General features: G+C 39.9%; 1 protein-coding gene across 19 annotated transcripts in view; it reads left to right on the plus strand.

The window, feature by feature from the left end:
- The window catches only part of DMD (dystrophin), a 1,901,967-nt gene that overhangs the window by 1,221,457 nt on the left and 659,350 nt on the right, over window positions 1-21,160 (plus strand). For all 19 annotated transcript variants that reach the window (XR_008319265.1, XM_053308495.1, XM_053308494.1 and 16 more), the window contains 2 exons: window positions 6,614-6,761; window positions 11,279-11,428. Coding sequence is in view for 17 of the 19 variants with exons in the window: in XM_053308495.1 (XP_053164470.1) it covers window positions 6,614-6,761; window positions 11,279-11,428 (298 nt within the window). In the remaining 2 variants the exon portion in view is untranslated. The remainder of the gene's footprint in view (window positions 1-6,613; window positions 6,762-11,278; window positions 11,429-21,160) is intronic.

The raw sequence follows: 21,160 nt of genomic DNA on the forward strand, positions 1-21,160 counted from the left end.
GTGTTGTCAGAGATGGAGAAAATTTTCTTTATGTCCACACACTCTATTCCATCATGTCTCCCCTTAGTTGCCTCTTTTTCAAGGTAAAGAGCCCCAGATACTGTAGCCTAGCTTCATAAGGAAGGTGCTACAGGGCCCTGATCATCTTGGTTGTCCTCATCTGCACCTTTTCCAGTTCCACTATATCCTTCTTAAGATATGGTGACCAAAGCTGTATTCAGTAGCTCTCATTCTCGTATATGTGATGTTGTTGTTTTTTTACCCCAATATGCATCACTTTACACTTGTTTACATTGAACCGCATTTGCCATGTTGTCACCCACTCCCTCAGTTTGGAGAGATCTTTTTGCAGCTCCTCACAACCTGTTGTGGATTTCACTACCCTCAATAGTATAGTGTCATCTGCAAATCTGGCCAAATTTCGATACTTCTAGATCATTTATGAACAAGTTAAAGAACACTGATCTCAGTACTGATCCTTGGGGACCCCCACTTCCTACCTACCTCCACTGTGAAAACTGTCTATTTATTCCTACCCTCTATTTCCTGCCTTCAACCAGTCACCGATTCACAAATGGACCTGTCCCATGACACTATTTCTTCTTTGATATACAGTGCTACCTTTGCATCAATCTTCCCCACCCCCGTCCCTTCTGTAGAGTTTATATCCAGGAATAACTGTGTACCACTGGTTCTAACAGTTCCACCAGGCTATACCCACTAATATCTATGTTTTCATTAGTAACCAAGCACTCCAGTTCACCCATATTTATGCAGCACAGCCCACATGTGCTTCGCTGCATGGGAGGGGCTGGCCACGCCACCAGCAGCAGATGTCCACTCATTGTTCTGCCCACACCAGTGCACCGTGAGGGACAGGAAAGCAGCGTGTCTCCCACTGGCACTGGTCCACAGATCCACAATAAAGTGCACACTGGTGTCAGGTGCTGTAACTTGTTACAAATGATTGTGCACTTTAGTTGAGTCGAGTCATTTATCAACATCTGCCAAACTCAGAAATGGAGCCTAATTTTTAAGATATTTAAGAAATTTCCCTTTCTTCTGATGTTGAGCTGTTTTGGCATGATTGCAATGCTCTATAAAGCTCATTGTGACGTGCCTGAACATTTCCCTAGTTTTTGACTACACATAGGTTTGCTGATACTTCACCACCAGTTAAAAGATATTTGCATATATAAAATAGCATAACTTTACAACTATTATTCAACTACATTAATTTGGCAAAGGGAAATATCATGGCCTGTTATCTTTTTAATCTGCTCTATTCCCCACTCCCCTAAAGAAAATTGGATACATGTGCAGGACCAGAACATATGTTTAAAGGGACTTTCCCCCAAATCTTTTCCTTCACGCTCTATAGTCATTTTTACATGTGTTGAACCGTGCACAAGTATTACATGCCAAGCTCAAATTCTTAAAATTAAGTTATCTGAGAGTGATTGAAATAAATTGCTGCATTTTTATCTTTCTGGTCATCCCCTGTTCCAAATGTTTTCTTTTTAACATACCACATATAACTGTGCTGAAACCCCTAGAATCTACTGCAGGAACAGTACATTAGTTAGTATACAGACTAATCGAGCCTTTGTTCAGTTCATTAAAATTATGTACGGAAGTTATGAAGTCCCTCACTGATAATGGAAGAATGGAACTTTAATCTATTTTGTCTTACATATTAATTGTACATTCACTTTCATTGATAACATCTCACAGTTTGTATACATCACATGTAACCTGGTCCTTGTAAGCACTTTCCCAGAAATTAAAAAACAAACAAAATCAAAGATACAATAAAAATGAAAGTTCTGGAAATAATACAGGCACCAATATACAGATTTCAGCTTTTCCTATGTATCCTCCATCAATGGATTCTCAAGGTGAGTATGTAATCTATGACTTAATGTTCTTCACACAAACTAAGTTAGACAGATTTGTTCTTTAATATTTTCTTCAACATTTATTAAATACTTGTCAGGATTACTGTTGACCCAGTCAAAAATATATCTTAGTTGTACTGTGTAAGACTGATAACTATGCGCTCCATCTACTTCCCCTTATCTGGGCCACTGTAACACTGTAGTCCTGATCCCATGCTTGCTTTTATTCCATTTAAACTTATCTATCATCCTTTGCAAATGCTTTAAAATATCCAGAGATAAGAATGTGGGTATCATCTGAAACCGTAATCTCAGCAGCAAAATCATTTGTATTGTAGTCAGCATGCCAAACCGATATAACCCAGTATCTTTCCATTTTGCCAGATCTTCCTTTATGGATTCATAGAATAGGGTATGATTTAATTTGACTCCATAGTATATGGATTTATTTTAACTGTTGATATTTTAAAGGGAGTGAAATATGTTGAACTTCAGGTTGGCTATTATTAACCTAATACCCTCTAAATTTACCAAAATGTTTAATTCAGCCATTTTCTATAGTAATGCACTTAAATTAATCTTAACATACAATGTCACTTCATCTGCAAACAAGTTCAAGCCAGAGTTCACTTGACACTGCAATAATGTGTGTGCACACAAACTACACATTTCAAGTAACATAGCATAATGCAGTCTAAGTTGTATATTTTAGAGTCTCATCATCTTTTATTGGAAGTATTAAAGCATGCACTTTAAATTTCATCATGTTAATTGTCACAGACTTGCCTCACAGTTGTTACCAGACTTGCTTGCTATGCCATTTGTGTGCTGCAGTGTTGTCCCGCCCCTAAACAAGAAAATCCAGCCATTAGCCATTTGCTTTCTTAGCCTGTTTTGGAGCTAAGAATGTAGCTAAGAATGGCTACATTCAAGAAATGACTGGTCATTCCGATAAGTTGTTTCCCTGATAAGGTGCCCCCGATGCATTGCAAGGCAAAGTCATAGACTAAGGAGATGCCCTCTGATTGCATCTAAGCATTTACAGAGAAATTCAGGTCGGACAAAATCTGAGGTACAAAAGGCAAAGGAATTCAAGGTTCATTCCCTCGCTATGGACCTCCACTGGTAAGATGAACTTGTCACTCCTCCTTTTTCTTTTGTTAACGAGATTGGGTGAGTAATGCCGTAGAGCACAATGTAATCCCTTTCCATTTCTATTCAGATTGCTACCTTCAGCAATCACCTATGAAGCAGTTATTTTGTTTACGGCGCACACAGGAGAGACACCCAGGATATAACCTAATTGATACTTGATATTCATACTGTATATGCAGCAAGCATTCCAAAACACTTTTTTGCTTTCGAAATACTTTATCAGTCCCCTCCACAAAACTTCTGGCTTCAGGCCATGTTTTTGCCTATAGATGCCTCTCTTGTACCTCATCCTGCACCAACCTCTTGCTCCCATGCACGCTACTCTCGTTGCCATGTGTTTGAGACAATTGGAGAAAGGACCCCATCTAGATCAGGTAGATATTAAAAATGGCTGTTGTTTCCTTTTCTTTCACCTTCAAATCTCTGCCCCCTTCCCAGAGCCATAACATGATGAATGTGCTTTAGGCACACCCTAAGCAGTGGTCCCTATAATTTTTTTAATATTTGTGTGGAATGAGTTTCGTTATGGGCAGCAATATCAAGGCAGTATGTGCACATGTGCATTCAGAGTGGCGCTTTCCTGATTCACCCTGAATGGGATCTAAAAGAGAAGATCCATCCAACTACAGACCAATAAGTCTCTTAAATATAGTAAGCAAATTATATGTGAAACATCTATGCATAAAATAATGTTCCTGTCTGGACCAGGAAGGCTTATTAGAAGATGAGCAAGCCGGCTTTAGACAGGGCAGATCAGTTATAGATCATTGTTTAATCCTGCAATATCTTATTGAAAAGTACATTTCCTTGGGTAAACAATCACTTTTTGCTGCATTTGTCGACTTTCGTTCAGCCTTTGATTCTATTTCTAGAAATTTATTGTGGGCTAAATTGGCTAATGCATCAATTGATAAGCGTCTTTTACTGTTACTTTGTAAATTACACGAGAACTCTTCTATCTGTGTTCGTTTGAACTCTATTGGTCAGTTATCTAAAGCAATCCCAACTACAAAAGGTGTGAGACAAGGGTGTATACTTGCACCTTTTTTGTTTAATTTTTTTGTAAACGATTTAATTAAGCGTTTACAGAAATTGGATACTTTTGCCCCTATTTTAGCAAACAGAAGGCTGCCACTATTGATGTATGCTGACGATGCAGTGATTCTTTCCCAAACTAGATCAGGCCTTAAAAGAGCTCTGGGGGCTTTGCTAACATATTGTCAGGAGGAACATCTGGTCATCAATTATTCCAAAACGAAAATAGTTTGCTTTAACAATAAAACTAAGAGTTTTAGATGGACTGTTGGGGGACATCAAGCCGAACAAGTAAAGCAAGTAAAATATCTTGGTGTGAATAACAACAGGCAACGCGCCCATGCTAGAATTTTTTCTGATCTGGCTCAACAAAGCGCGATAGCTATTCTGAGATTTCACCATGAGCAGGGCGGAGGATATATTCCTGCTGCCATTAAATTGTTCCTCACTAAAACTGTCCTGCAACTTTTGTATGGAGTTCATTTGGGCCCCTTTGATAGTTTTATGCCCCTAGAGCAGGTACAGTTGGGCTTTCTAAGAGCGCTTTTTGTTACACCTAGATGCACCCCCAATGTGGTGCTATGGCAGGAGGCTGAGTTGTGGAGGGCTGAGACCAGGGCATGGTTGCAGATTATTTTCTACTGGCTGAAGCTTCACCACCAGCCAGTGGGACTTGTGCCTGGGTTTCTTTCGGCTACACCCCGGCCTATTTGGCTGGTAACAATTACGGATAAACTTTCCAGTATTGGCCTAGATCCTTAATTTTTCTTAGAAATTTTTCTTAGAAACTAGTGAATGCAAAAAAATTAGTTCGGCAATGTCTAAATGATATGGAGTTTCAGAACCAGTTGGCTTGTCTGCTGGCATTTTACAGTCAGTTTAAGACCAGGGTGGGTTTCCCCCCGGCTTCATATTTGTCTATCATAACTGTCAGAAAGTTCCGCTGGGCTTTTTCAAGAGCACGCTTTAATGCCTTTCCTTCAGCTCTATTAATGGGGAAATTTCAACATCTACCCCTGGAGGCCCGCTTGTGCCCTTGTGGTTTGGGTGAACCTGAATCAATCGCTCACATTTTATTACACTGTAGATTCTACAGTAACATTAGATGTCATTTGATTCTGCCACTTCTTTCTAGGTTTCAACATCAATCAGATGATTTTCTGGTGAAATATTTACTTGAAGATAATGTTCTTTGCATCTCTCATGTTGTAGCAAAATTTTGTTACATCGCAATTAGAATTCGTAGTTCATTGATTGATGCTAAAGTTAATGACTGAGTTAATGATGAATGCTGGAATTTATTCTTTTTGTTGTTGTTTTGTTTTGGCCATTGGCCGTAAATAAAGTATCTATCTATTAACTGAGTGGACATCAGAAACTTGTCAGCACGTGCGCTGACAAGCGCATCTCCATCCATCTCCATCTCTAAGCCATCTCCAATGAGTCTGACAAACCCCATTACAGGAAGATCATTGTTAGTGAGTTCACTATATAATAATCTCTCCCTCAATCATGCCTTTATCACCTTTTCTACCACTATTACCGCTCAATAAAGCAACTCTTTGTTTTCAAAGTGTCTACTTCCTTTTTCCTTTCCAACATGTCCACACCATGATTGACTTTCCCAGTTACTTTAATGTTAATATAGCTGCAACCATTTGAAGCTAATTTTCCCCACTTTGAGCAAAGCATAGTCACAAAGGGTGGTACTTGCCATACTTCAGAGTAGGCTCATCAGCACAGTGTAGTATGTGGGAAGGGGAAGGGAGATGCAACTTCCACTTCTATCTCCTCATAAGAACAGCCTTATTGGATCAGACCTGAGGCCCATCTAGTCCACTGCCATATTTGACACAGTGGCCCACTAGATGCCTGGGGAAATCAAACCACCAGGAGATGAAAACATGCTTTTTCTCCTGGTGCTGCTCCTCTGATAACTGGTATTTGGAGTCATCTGCCTCTGAACATGGAGGTAGCCTATAGCCATCATGATTAGTAGCCATCAATAGACTGGCTCCATGAATTTTTCTAAGCTCTTTTAAAGCAATCCAGTGGCTATCATCACATTCCATGGCAGAGGATTCCATAGATTAATTATGTGCTGTGTGTGAAAAGCTATTTTCTGTTGTTGGTTCTAAATTTCTTCCTTCCCTGCCAAAGGAAGGAAGAAATTCTGTTTTTTGTCAAGAATGTATGCTTGAGGACTGCACAACCTCGGGGACATATTCCTGGGAGTGAGCAGGGCTTTTTCAGAGGGAGCAAAATTTGATTTTGCAGGGAGGTGATTCATGCTGTGCTGTGAAACAAACCTGTAGTGCAGATCATATACCAGCTTCCTGCAAAGGCGGAGCTTTTGCTCTGCCCTCATAAGGCTGTGGATAAAGTGGGTCAGTGCTTTGATTCGTATCTTAATTCATTAAGAATTGACCTATTATACTAATGGGATAAGCAATATGACTTCTGAACAATAGATAAGAAACTTTGGGGACATCCTTTTAATAATATTATTTGTTTTATCACTGCAGGCTTGAAGAAGAACAGAATCTTCTGACAGAATTGCAATACGACCTAAACAAATTTATTTTATGGTTGGACGAAGCAAGTACTGTCACTGGCATTCCTCTTGAACCAGGAAATGAGTACCAGTTAAAAGATACTCTTCAAAAAGTGAAGGTACCATGCTATTTTCACTTTAATTTGGAGGGGGGAAACCCTATTCTGTTCTCATTTTGCATATTTCCTTTGTATGTCTCCCAGTACCTGTAAGTTTTAAAATGGTAAACATTTTGATTTTTTCAGTGCTTGAAATTAGTTTTGTTTGCAACTAACCTATACTGATGCATCATGGGAATGGACATTTGGTATTTTTGAGATCTCAACAGTTATGTGATGTCACAACAGAGAAATAAGTACATTTTGCTGTTTAACATCAAACTTTTGAAAAATAGCTCTGGTTGTACTGAAAGTTTAAAGTGAACTAGATCCCAAATTTGCACTGCTGGTATCCATTGACAGATTTGCAGTGAATGGACTCTGGGTGGCCCAGAGTGAATGGTGGTGTAGCGCACATAGTGTGCCAACCACCCCATGACAACCATGTTTGTCATTGAATCCACTCTCATTTCCTACCAGAGAATCTACCCTTAGAATCTACCCTTAGAATCTACCCTCAGAAACAACAAAACCCAGTGCCCCATGGGCTTGAGGAAACCCTCAAGCCCATGGGGCACTGGGTTTTGTTGTTGGCATGGGGATGGTTGGCACCCTATGTGCACTACACCACCACTCATTCTGGGCCACCCTGGTGCCCCCCAAGTGGAGTTTTGGGGCTGCTAAAATCCCCATTATTCCCTATGGGGGGAAAGGTTAAAGACTTGCATACTTCAGATATTATTTAAAAATCACCCGTTTCACCAATTTCTTTGAAATCTGGGTGGTAGCAGGCATCCATTAGGGCACTACCACCTGACCCACTATTCTGCCCCTGAAACCCTCTTTCTGACCCATAACTGCCCCAAAGACATGCCAACAATAAAAATTCTTTTAAAATCACCCCTTTGCACAATTTCTTTGAAATCTGGGTGGGAGCTTCCTTGCACGCATTGGGCACTACCACCCACCACAACCCGCTCTGGGCCACCCTGGTGCCACCCTCTGGGGAATTATAACTAAGGCTGCTGAAATCCCCATTATTACATATGGGGAAATGCTTAAAGACACGTAAACTTCAAAAATCATTTAAAAATAATTTTACAATCACCCCATTGCCAATTTCTTTCAAATCTGGGTGGTAGCTTCCTTGAACCCATTGGGCACTACCGCTCACCACAACCCACTCTGGGCCACCCTGGTGCCCCCCATGTGGAGCTATAAGGCTACTGAAATCCCCATTATTCCCTATGGGGAAAAGCTTAAAGATGTGTCAACTTCAAAAATGCTTTAAAAATCACCCTTTGCCCAATTTCTTTGAAATTTTGGTGGTAGCTTCCATCCATTGGGCACTACCATCCAACCCACTTTGACCACAAAATGGAGGTCCAAATCTCCAAATTTGGGGGTCCGAATCTGGGATGATTTGTTTTGTACCCGAATCTGGGCATTTGAGGACAGGGGGTGATTTGTTTTGTCTACAAATCATCCTAATCGGCCCGATTCCGGTACAAATAATTTTGTACCCAAATCGTTTCACACATCCCTACTAACTAATACCTTCCTGAGCATTACCATCTCAGTAAGGCTAATGCGTGATAACTAATCATATTATTTGATCTTGAATATATTCTCCCTAGAGTTAAAATGGTTCCAGTGGCTCATCAAATTCCTGTCCTGAAGCAGTCCACCCTATATGTGACTTTTGGCACTCTTAATGGACTTGCTAGGGAGCACAATGGTTTTGTCATGAATTCTGTTAATGCCAAAAACTCATACAATAACTCATGCCATAATGTGGACAGGCCCTAATTTGTGTGATTTTTCTAGAATTCTCCCAAATTTATAATCTCTCTGACTTCAGAATTATTCTTAAAGTGCAAGGTATTAAACTTTCCAGGGCTGTTAATCTAGAACGGAATCTTCTGCTTTCTAATTTTATCCTAAAAGCAGTTTTTCACCAAGGGACAAAATCGTTTGCTTGATCATAGCTATAAAACAGCAAATTCTTGCCAACCCTTAATGCTGTAAAACACTCCAGAAATTATTGAGCACTGATTTGAGTGGATTGAAGAAGGGCTAAAAGCTCTTCAGCATTTGCCTGTTCAATAGCATGATGTACTCAAGAACAGCCTTTCTCTGCCATGTCTTGGATCTGTAGTGTGAGAAAGTGGAACAAAAAGATATCCATGATATGTCCTTGTTCTAACTGCTTCCAGAACGGAAAATTGGCAAAATCTACTGAGATGAAGCAACAAAAAGGAAATGAGAATAGGTAAACTGCTCTGTGCTTTCTGCCCACTGTCTCATCATAGCACAATTTGATAAGCATGTTCTGAACATTATGTAGTAGACCTAAATAAGTCACACAAGTTCAGGGTCCATAAAATGGCAGATTTCTTGTTGAAACTTGAACTTTCCAAATTTGGATATCCTTCTTTCCAGCTTAAGCTGTCACACTCCAATCTAGGTTTAGTTATGCCAGAACAAGGATTCAACTGTGCAGTCCATGGAAAGAGTGCAGTGTAGATGGACATTTGAGTACATATGCAATTGATGCCCAATGTTTCTGATCTAAATAAGTGGCATGTGTGCAGATGCCTCTTTCTGTGCCTGGACCGCCTTCCCTAGGTTGGGTTGTGCGTGTCTGGGATAGAAAAAGAGATATATGTATAAATTCCATACCTTAAAAATAATAGCTGACATCCCAACAAAGTGCACACACTTCAAGAGACTGCAGAGGTGTGACAGGAGCCATCACACAGCTCTCACTTCCTTTGTGCTCATGCTCAGAAATGCTGACCCTCAGTGATTTTCAGTGGTTCTGACTTAGGTTCTGGTGCACCCTTGTGTGTGAAGGTGGAAAGGAAGAGTTGTGTAAGGGCTTGTGTCATGCCCCTGCAGTGCACACACACTGAAGTGCACACACACTGTTAGACTGTCAGCCAACTTTTTTTTCTCTTTTAAAATTTCTTCAGGTTAAAAAGAGCATGCACTCAATACATGTGTGTAATATGAAGGATACTAAGTTGTGAATGTGTAAAGGTAGTGGCAATGATGACAATGAAAGCATTTTGTGTTTTTTGAATGTTGAAAGCTTGCATATATTATCTCAGTAATCCTTACTATAAACACTTCGGTAGGCCAGTATTGCTACTATATGTTGCTGATAGAGGACTGAGGGAATAGTGTAGTGTATTGTAACAACAACAAATACTTATATACTGCTTTTAATCAAAAGTTTCCAAAACAGTTTACATATAGAAATAATAAATAAGATGGCTCCCTGTCCCAAACGACTCACAACCTAAGAAGAAACATAAGATAGACACCAGCAACATTCACTGGAGGTACTGTGCTGGGGGTGGAAAGGGCCAGTTACTCTCCCCCTGCTAAATAAAGAGAATCACCATGTTTAAAAGGTGCCTCTTTGCCCAGTTTGCAGGGGTTGTAAGGCCCAGGAGTCAGTGGCGGCCCCATGAACCCTAAGTGTGGCCCCCTGACTATTGCTTATTGGGCTGATGTGAAGCTTTGGCCAAAGCTGAATGCTCTGCACAGTCCCCCTATTACCATTCTCACCATGCTACCCAGGTTGCAAAAGCCACCATTATCACTATTCTACCCAGCACCGGGGGCACATCTTGGAAACAGAGACCTCTTGAGCCCCACTGCACTATCTTGGAAGGTGTGCACATGGTCCTGGGAAGTGCAGTCCTTCCCACTGCTTTCCTCCTATAGCTCTTAAGAGAGGGCTCTCTGTCTCTCTTAAAGGGCCTTTCCTGGACTGAGAAAAGTGCAATACTGTGTGGAGGTCAGCATAGTGGGAGATGCCTCTCCTATTGAAGGTCTTTTTGCCAAAGTGGAACTTGCCTGAAAAATAGTGAAAATTACTGGAATAGTGGCTTCCCTCAAGTGAGATTTGAACCAAGAATTTTCCCGTGTCACTGCTCATACCCTTAGCCACAACCTTACTAGTGGAAACCTATACAACCTGTTGATTTTAGGAAGCAGGGGCTTTTGATATGTAAATAAAGGAAATAAAAACAGTGTGCAATAAGTGTACTTAAGTTGAACTCAATGAGACAATTGTACATGACACTGTTTTTCTAGATAATCTGTCATTGCAGCTATGCAAAAAACTATAATATGTATGGCCTCATCGAAGGAAATTTTTGCCATTGGCCATATTCTTGTTTTAGACCTGTGAAGCACCATATAGCTAAGTTCTGGAGAATTTTAGACATTGTTAGATCACTTCCCCCCTCCGAATAGGTTCTTAATTTCTTGCCCTCTAAGTGTTTGAAATTCTGTTGAGTGTCTAGTGTGTCTAGGAAGAGTATTCCTAATGGAGAGGCAGGACTGGCATTTCTCGCTCTTTTCCTGAGGCATTGCAACCTAAAACAAAAGCTGTGGATATTTTGTGCTGAATTGAGCTCTTGAGTCTAGTTACTTCTGCTGATAAACTAATCAATAGAGGTGAAGATAAGGGAGTTGAAAATTCTACTACAGTTCATTTTAACTGTTGCATTTGTCTGTTCCAGTTAAGAGTGGAAGAACTGCCTCCACACAAGGGAATACTGAAACGATTAAATGAAGCTGGAGGAAAAGCACTTGGTAGTGCATCACTGAGCCCTGAAGTAAAACATAAGCTTGACACTAGACTCAAGGAGGCTAACCATCGCTGGATAAAGGTTAGACATATTAACAACAATGTTGTAGCATGTATCTGTAATCTGTTACAAGTGCTTCCAGCATTTTTCAGCAAGGTTTTTTTCTTTTTGTCAGCATGCATACTCAGACTTATCTGTATTAGGTGCTGGAGAAATAAGCAGTCCTGTAGTGGCTGGAGAACCTATGCCATGTCTGTCCCTCTGAGCAGTAATTTGACTACCCCAAGTTGCATGATGCTACAGTGGTGTCAGCCTAGTATGCCTGCAGCCATAAAAATCAGTATGCTAAAGCAAAGTATTATTATTATTATTTCTTGTTTACATGGTCAGACAGGTGTTATTGACTGGTTTGTTTTATCCAGACATTGAGTCCTTCCCAAGGACCTGGGATGGCTGAATTTTATTGTCAATGGTTATAGATATCGTCGCAGAATATAGGCTGTTCCCAGTAAAGCTGCTTTTTGTAATTGGCTGATGGTGATTTCTGTGGCCCCTATGGTGTTGAGGTGCTCTTCAAGGTCTTTTGGGACTGCACCCAGGGCGCCAATTACCACTGGGATTATTTTGGTCTTTTTCTGCCACGGTCTTTCAATTTCAATTTGTAGATCTTTGCATTTGGTGATTTTTTCTATTTCTTTTTCTTCTATTCTGCTATCCCCTGGCATTGCTATGTCGATTATTTTGGCTTGTTTTTCTTTCTTCTCGACTACAGTTATATCTGGTGTATTGTGTGGCAGATGTTTGTCTGTTTGTAGTCGGAAGTCCCATAATATTTTTACATCTTCATTTTCTTCAACTTTTTCAATTTTATGGTCCCACCAATTCTTGGCAACAGGTAGCTTGTATTTTTGCAGATGTTCCAGTGTATCATCCTTGCTACTTTGTCATGCCTTTGTTTGTAGTCAGTCTGTGCTATCTTTTTACAACAGCTGATTAGGTGGTCCACTGTTTCATCTTCTTCTTTACAAAGGCGGCACTTGCTGTTTGTTGTGGATTTTTTGACTTTTGCTCTTATTGCATTTGTTCTTCGTGCTTGTTCTTGTGCAGCCAGTATTAAACCCTCTGTTTCTTTCTTCAAGTTGCCATTCTTAAGCCATTGCCATGTCTTTGTGATGTCTGATTTTCCACTTATATTGTGCAAATATTGATCATGCAGGGGCTTATTTCTCCATTTTTCTGCTCTGTTCTTGACTTGTTCTTTCTTGTAGGCCTGCTTTCTTTCATTGGTGTTGAATAGTTTCTCATTCTTGACCATTTGAAGTGCATTTTCTTCACTGTACCTTATATATTCTTCAAGGCCTCTTTTCTCTGCTGTTTGATGGACTTGCAGCATTCCTCTGATGATTATGATTATGATTATGATTATTAGATTTGATTTATATACTGCCCTTCCTAATGTGGCTCAGTGCAGTTTACATTAAAATAAAAAAAACACATAATAAAACAATGAAAATTTAAAAACACACATTCATATTGGGAATTATGGGAATATTTATTTATTTATTTATTTATTTGAAACATTTGCTATACTGCCCACTCCGAAGACTCTGGGCAGTGTACAAAAACATGCAAAACAAGACAGCATTAAAATTACATTCTAAATAAAACTAAAGTAGCTAACAGAGGGGGGAAAATAGATAAACTACAGGGTAAAAGCCTGGCGAAAAAGAAAAGTCTTCAATAAATATTTAAAAATCGACAAGGAAGAAGCTAAACGAATCTGCAGGGGAAGAGAATTCCAGAGAAGTGGGGCAGCAATGCAGAAGGCCCTTTCATGGGTACTAGCTCCCCGAACCTCTCGGAAATCGGGGACCGACAAAAGGGGCATCTTAGCAGATCTGACCGGATGGGATGAAACTGGATGGGAGAGGTGGGTCTATAGGTAAACAGGCGCCAAACCCCTCAAAGCTTTGAAGGTCAAAACCAGGACCTTAAATTGAACTCGGTAGCGAATAGGCAACCAGTGCAACTTTTCTTTTTCGCCAGGCTTTTTCACCTAAGAAAGGGGCGGGTAATCCAAAATAAGGCTGCTGGATGAGAGTCAGCTGATGCGATAAGAGCGGAGAAATAGTGGGATTTCGCCACTCTTATCATCCTAGAATATTCCTGAATATAGGCAAGTAGTCGCATTCGATCACCTTCGGCACCAGTTTTCCTCCAACAGCATTCCAAGCATCTTTTGGTCTGTTTCATCTCCTAAGCTCCTCAGAGAACCAAGGGAGCCAGGATCCACGAACCGTAAGAGGACGCTTGGGAGCAGTTTCATCTAACACCCTCGTGGCCTCGATGTTCCAAGATTCCACGAGCTGTGATGGAGAAATGCCTACCAATTGCAAGGCATGTCCCCAAGAGCCTCCTGGAATCTGACAGGATCCATGAGGCACCTAGGGCGAACCATCTGTGTTGTAGTGCTGTCCCAGTAGAGACAGGAGGCCGCTGCAATCTGCATATTAATCAGAAAATGATCGGACCATGGCAGGGGAGAGATGACAATATTTTCCATGACCAGATCTGCCTGCCGTTGCCCCGAAAAATAAGGTATGTCCACCCACATGAGTCGGACCTGAAATGATCTGAGACAAGCCCATGGTAGCCATAGAGCTCATGAACTCCCGAACCATCGAACCCCCCAGTAGCGTTGAGACTGTAATTATGCAGTGCTTAGTAGGCATGGAGCAGTGCAGCTGTATTTTAGAGTGCCTCTCTGCATTGCAGACCTCTCTCTTCGATCCACAGTTCTCTGTGCCGTATGTCAACCACAGTTTTTTCTTTAATCATTTAGTATTTCAGAGTTATTATAAAAAGGTGCAACCATGTTTCCACAAGCACACAGTATGTTTGAGGAGAAAAAACATATAATTATGTTGTGCAAGTACAGAAAATAAGAGCCACAGTAGATTTTTTAATGTACAGTAGATTTTTAATGTACTTCAAATGCAGTCATCATCACAGGTGATGTTTGTACTGTGTTAAACGTTTGGTGGATATGTATACTGCTTTCTTTGTTTTTGAGAAGTTGCCAGGAATAAAATTGAATCTACTATCTTAAGACAGGTGAAGCAGAACAGAGATGAAAGGACACATTCAAAAATATGACTTGTAAAATCATGCATCATCTACTTGCCCCAAGACAATGTGTTGTGAGACAACAGCACTGTCTTTATGAATGATTTTAATGATACAAGTACTGAGGCACACTATTACAGACTATACCCCTTGAGGTCAGAAATCTTTAGTTTACTTTTCATACTTTGAAGAACCTAATAGCTGCACTTCTATGCTGTAGCAAGGCAAGCTTGGCACATGATGCTTGAAAGCACAGTAAAAGACCATCAAGCACTGGCCTTGGTGATGGATTCAGTTCTTGTCATATACCGCCTGCCAGGACATGTAACAGATCTGTAATGTGTTTCCTACCTTTTATTGTGCAATAAATGCATTGATAGATTAGGCTTGGGGCTAGTGAACCAGGGAATCAGAGGTTTGCTGGAAGGAGTTTATTACACTTTAAACTTATTCTTGGTCCAATGTCAGGCAAGACCGATGAGTTAGGTTATGTGAAGGTAAGCTGGGTGCCAGAAGCAGCATTCTACTTATTTATCCACCTCAGTCCTAGAGAAGTATACTCTGTGGGTTGCTAAGATTATTTTGAATTCCTTATTTTGATATTTTTTCATCTGCTTCCTTTTATTATCAGTAATTACTAGGCACTGAAGAGACCATTTCACTATTTACTGCCAGAGCAAATCAATTTGTTGTACCTCTCATCAGAAGGGACTGGAGTGACATAACTGTAATTTGTGAGGCGTGCTGTAGTTTTGGAGAAAATATAAGTCCTCCTCTTTTAGCCAGTCACTAGGAAATCAAATGTGTGGTGTGTTTTTTTAAAAGAAAAGAAATAGCAACATTTACATGCTTACATGGATTTATGCTGACTATTTATAATATAAATATTGAGTAGCATTCAGACTAAATTAGATTTCTTGCTAGATTTCTGACTACCTGAGCATTCAACTAGACATGGCTCAGGAGGTCTGTGATCATCGATCTACTCTGGTGAATTTTTCTTTTCTTTTCTTTTCTTTTCTTTTCTTTTCTTTTCTTTTCTTTTCTTTTCTTTTGTTTCAAAATAGCTTCATGGGGCTTCTAATTTGACCAAGGAGGTGGTACTGGAGGAATGAGTGACCATTTCTTCTTTCACTGTTTCTAAATCTACCATAAGCTGTGATTACTTTTGTCAGTGGGGGAGTATATGACATCACACATCATGTCTGTTTTGGTTTTAAGTCAGATTTTTGGGAGTTTTATCATTAGAGGCACACTTTAATCTTATTTCAAAAGGTTTCATTTTAGAATATGTAAGAGTACCGACCTAACAGTGAGCCTTGCTCCCATGTTAGCATGAGCCACAAATCTGAGTGTGCCTCCTGGATCACAACCAATTACATGCAGAGACCTTCATGGACAGGTAATTCATTGGAAATGATTGAATTATCCAATCATCCAGCTCAATAGATGCTGATTGGAAGGAGACAAATAATGGAGAAAGACAGTGGCAAGGGAGTATCTTCTATGAGCTGATACTTCAGGCTCATATGGACCTTTGATTACGATACCTGGTTTGCACATCATTCCACCATAGTTCCCACAGACTATTCTAGCTCATAAATATGTCTTAGTACTATCTCCTAATGAGAGAAATTTTACAAGCCTGACTTCTAAAATTCCTTAGTTTTTCAAAGAATGTTTTAATAAACCTCAGCATCCACAAAGACTCTGAAGCTATTCACACGTGCAACCAAAACTGGACTAAGGAAGCCCAGCTCCGTTTTGGTTGTGCATGTGTACCTCCATAACCCTAACCCTCACTCCTTTAGAGCCCTTTCTCCCCAAGAACAGTAATACACAAGTTTATTCATCAGAAACCTATTCATCAAAAACCACATCCTGAAAGATATATGTGTCCAGCACATATATCTCATGCAACACATGCAAACACACACACATTCAGCTGTCTGTTATAAAATCTGTTGTGTTGAAAGTTTACAATCACTTTTCAACATCTGCGTCTTGGTGAGAATGTCCACATTTTCTTTGCTTGTGTTGACATAGAGTGGAGAGAGATTTTGCATCATGTCAGTACTAGATGGCTCTCTGTATCCTGTGTTGATCGCCTGTTGCAAAATTGGCCAGAGATTTCTGGTTTACTTCAGATCACTTAGAGAGTCTTGCCCAATTAAGTCAAATAACGTTTTTATAGAAATGAGGAGCAAACATGCGTTGTGGAGATATATCCGATTTCCCCCCAAAATGTGGGTGCTGTTCTTGATCAGCTTTGAGAAAGTTGGAGCAACTGGAACTCTGTGTATGCAGAAAATAGCAGCTTTAAAGAGAAATGTGGCCAAAAGGATTATTATTATTATGCTCTTTACACACAGTCTACTAGACGTTATTGACTGGATTTGGTACTTTAATTATCGGGCCCTTTCCAAGTAGTCGTGCTGTCCCAAGTGGTGTTGCCTTCTTTAGCTGATGTGTTGTAATTTTATTGATGCCCAAGGTATCAAGATGGTGTTCAAGTTCTTTTGGTACTGCACCAAGGGCACCACAACTATTGGCACCACTATCGTTTTCTTTTTCCAGAGCCACTCAGTTTCAATCTGAAGGTCTTTGTATTTAGTTATTTTCTCCAATTGTTTTTCGTTGACTCATCAATGAATTGGGATTGGAATATCAAGTATCAAAACTCGATTCTTCTTGTTGACTGTCAGATCCGGTGTATTGTGCGCTAAGTGCCTATCAGTTTGTATTCTAAAATCCCAAAGGATTTTTGCCTCCTCATTTTCTGTAACCTTCTCAATTGGATGAGTCCACCAATTCATGCTTGCTGGCAATTTGTAATTCTTGCAAAAGTTCCAGTAGATCATTGCAGCAACTTATTGTGTCTTGCCTTGTAATCACTCTGTGTGATTTTCTTACAACAACATACAAGGTGCTCAATCGTCTCATCCGCTTCCTTGCATAAATGACACTTACTGTCTTTCTGGGTCTTATCAATTTTTGCTTTTATAACATTTGTTCATAGTGATTGTTCCTGAACTGCAAAAATGAGACCTTCTGTTTCTTTCTTCAGTGTCCCCTTCTTTAACCACTGCCATGTTGTGCTATTTTTGACTTTCGATTGTATGTCATTAAAGAACTGACCGTGCAATGGTTTGTTGTGCCATTTTTCTCATAGATTTCTCATCTGCTGTTTTTTCTATTCATCCTTTGATTCCTTTATTTTCAACAGTCCTGTCTTACTCACTTCCTGTTGCACTTCTTGGCTTTCAATGATGTATTCTGCCAATGCTCATTTTTCTTCTTCAGCAGACTCTCTAACTTGCAACATTCCATGTCCAGCTTCATTTCTTGGCAGGTACAGCCTATCAACATCACTTCTTCGGTGCAGGGCATGATTGATGGTCATTATTTTCCTGGTTTTACGATCCAGGGCATCCAATTCTGCTTGTGTCCAATCAACAATGCCTGTTGTATATCGGATTACAGGAATTGCCCATGTGTTGATTGCTTTGATAGTGTTACCACCATTAAGTTTGGACTTCAGTGTCTTTCTTACTCACCTGATATATTCCTTACTAACGTTGGTCTTCACTTCAGCATGCTTGATCTTGTCACTTTGGAGAATGCCCAAATACTTATATCTCAAGTGACAGTCTCTTTCTGTTGTTTCCGTTTGGCATCTCAATTCCTTCACTAGTTGTCATTTTCCTTTGATTTATTGCCAATATAGCACATTTGTCCAGTCCAAACTTCATTGTGGTATCACTGCTATTAATTCTAACCATATTGAGTAATGACTCGATTTTGGATGATGACTTTCCGTAAAGTTTTAGATCATCCATAGAAAGAAGGTGGGAAACCTTAACTGATGTTTTTGAAGTTTGGTACCCATGGTTTGTTTTGTTCAAGATAATGGATAACGGAATTAGGGAGATTATAAAAAGTAAAGGCGACAATGACTGTCCTTGTCCTCTCCGGATGTTAACTTCTTCCACTTCTCTGTTTACTAACAAATGAGTCTTCCATGTGTTCATTGTAGGAATGTGCACAAATAGACATTTTTGATTCAATTTGTGTCCCAAACAATTCACCTCTGATTTGTTTTGTGTCCAGATCTGCCTCTCCAAATCACCCCAGATTCAATTTGTATTTGTTTTTATTTGATTTGTATTCAGATCAATTCTGACCACTTAACAAGGTCCTAGGGGCACCAAATTTGGGTGGTAGGTATCCCCCATGGGTGCCACCTACCAACCAAATTTCAAGGCAGTGAGACACTTGGTTGATATTTAATCAATTATTTTAGTTTTTGCTGATTTTGAACATTTTCGCTATTGGAAATAATGGATATTCGACATCGCCATATCCTAACCCTAACACAGTTCTCCAGCTTTCATTTTTCATTTTTAAAAAAGCTAAGCTCTGGCTCTTGTAGAAGTGGTGTTATGGAGCAAAATGTGTGGTCATTATTTTTCAAGTGTTCAGATTCTTTGGTGTATAATAACTTTTCCTCATAATGAATCCCTATGAGGATTCATTGCACACCTTCATTTCTTCATTGCACACTGTTCATTTTGACTGTCACTGGACAGTGTCAACTGCCATGTGCCTTCTACATTCCCCCACCCCCCACCTGCAAGGCAGTGGGGTACTCATTTTAATTTTTAGGAATATTGAAATGTTTGGATTCTTTGGTGTCTAATAACTTTTCCTCATAATGAATCCCTATGAGGATTCCTTATATGCCTTCATTTCTTCTGTTCATTTTTACTATTACTGGACAGTGCCAAGTGTCAACTGTCATGTCTCAACTAAACACACACACACACAGACACAGGGGTACTCAATTTATTTTTTAGGTATTTTTGAAGTGTTTCGATTATTTTGTGTCTTCATTACACACCTTCATTTCTTTTAATCACTTTGACCCCACTGCTTTGCAGGTGTGGGTGTGGAATTAGTGGCATCCCATGTTCCAACTACCCCGCAACCCACAAGCCACTAAATATTCAGTTTATATTTTAGGAATTTTTGAGGTGTTTAGACTTTTTGGTGTGTAATGAATCTTCATAGAGAGTCGTTATGAGGAAAGGTTATTAGACACCAAAGAGCCTAAAGCCTTGAAAATAATCCTAGAACATAAACTGAGTAGTAACCCACTGCCTTGCAGGTGGGAGGGGGTGTAGTTGGCAAATGGCAGTTGACAGTTGGCACTGTCATGGGAGGAGAGCTGGTCTTGTGGTAGCAAGCATGACTTGTCCGCCTAGCTAAGCAGGGTCCATCCTGCTTACAGATGAATGGGAGACTAGAAGTTTGAGCACTGTAAGATATTCCCCTCAGGGGATGGAGCTGCTCTGGGAAGAGCATCAGAAAGTTCCAAGTTTCCTTCCTGACATCTCCAAGACAGGGCTGAGAGAGATTCCTGCCTGCAACCTTGGAGAAACTGCTGCCAGTCTGTGAAGACAATACTGAGCTAGATAGAGCAGTGGCCTGACTCAGTATATGGCAGCTTCCTATGTTCAAGTTCAAGTTCTTTAAAGCCAAAACAGAAGAGAAAGATTACAGCTACAGTATATAACAATAAATTGAGTGTATATAATTAAAATAGGCTGAAATTAGAATTAGTTTAAAAAATTGACAAAATTTAAAACATAGTGATAATAAAAATTTAAAACAGTAAAATATCCTTATTAACCATCCGGTGACGTATATTTATGGCAGCAGCACAGAATTTAGCCACATTAGATGTAATTAAACACTCTGAGTTCCACTGTCCAAAAGAGTAAAAAAAAGAAGAAGAAGAAGAAGAAGAAGAAATGAAGGTGTGTAAGGAATCCTCATCTGCATTCATTGAGGAAAAGTTATACAGCAAAGAATTCAAACACTGGAAAAAATAGTGACCACATATTTTGCTCTATAACTCCACTTCTACAAGGGCTAGAGCTTAGCTTTTTAAAAAAATGAAAGCTGGGAATCTGGGGAAATTAATAGGAGAAAGCTGAATCTCAAATCAATTTCAGTCGAATCGGGCGTGATTCGATTTGGTTCCAAATCTAGCCAATGAGCCACAGAGTTGATTTGTCTACAAATCACCTGGATCTGCTAAATTCGGGTACAAATCGATTTGTACCTGAATCATTTGTACATCCCTAGTTCATTGCCTTTTTTAACAAAGTTTTTAATGTTATCATTCACTCCAGTCATATCCAGGCATTTTAAAATCCAGTTATGTGGCAATGCTTCAAATGCTTTCTTATAGTCAGTCCAAGTTACAATTAGATTCGCCTTTCTTTGTTTACAATTTTACATACCTGGCTATACTGGAGGGTCACCCAAACCAGAGAGGCCACTGCTGAGAAATCAGACTAAATGTACCTTATCGTTTAACCATGGGGAGAACAAGAAAAACGAATTATATACTGGATCGGTCATCGCCTGGGTGAACAAGGGCCACGTCAAGTGCTAGAGTACCTGGGCACTTGTTGAAAAATGGGTTTCAGGACTCAGGATCCTCAGCTGAGCAACCAGGGCTGGAGACTGTAGAGCTACTGGAAGAACAAACTCAACATCAGAAGTATACAGTCACAGAAAATAAAAAAATAACAACAACAACAACAAACCAGGCAACCTCCCCTTTGCCTTCACCTCAAAAACCTGAATGCCTTTTAACAGAAAAGAAACAAGAACTAA

Source organism: Hemicordylus capensis, chromosome 3, assembly GCF_027244095.1.
Source record: "Hemicordylus capensis ecotype Gifberg chromosome 3, rHemCap1.1.pri, whole genome shotgun sequence".
NCBI lineage: Eukaryota > Metazoa > Chordata > Lepidosauria > Squamata > Cordylidae > Hemicordylus > Hemicordylus capensis.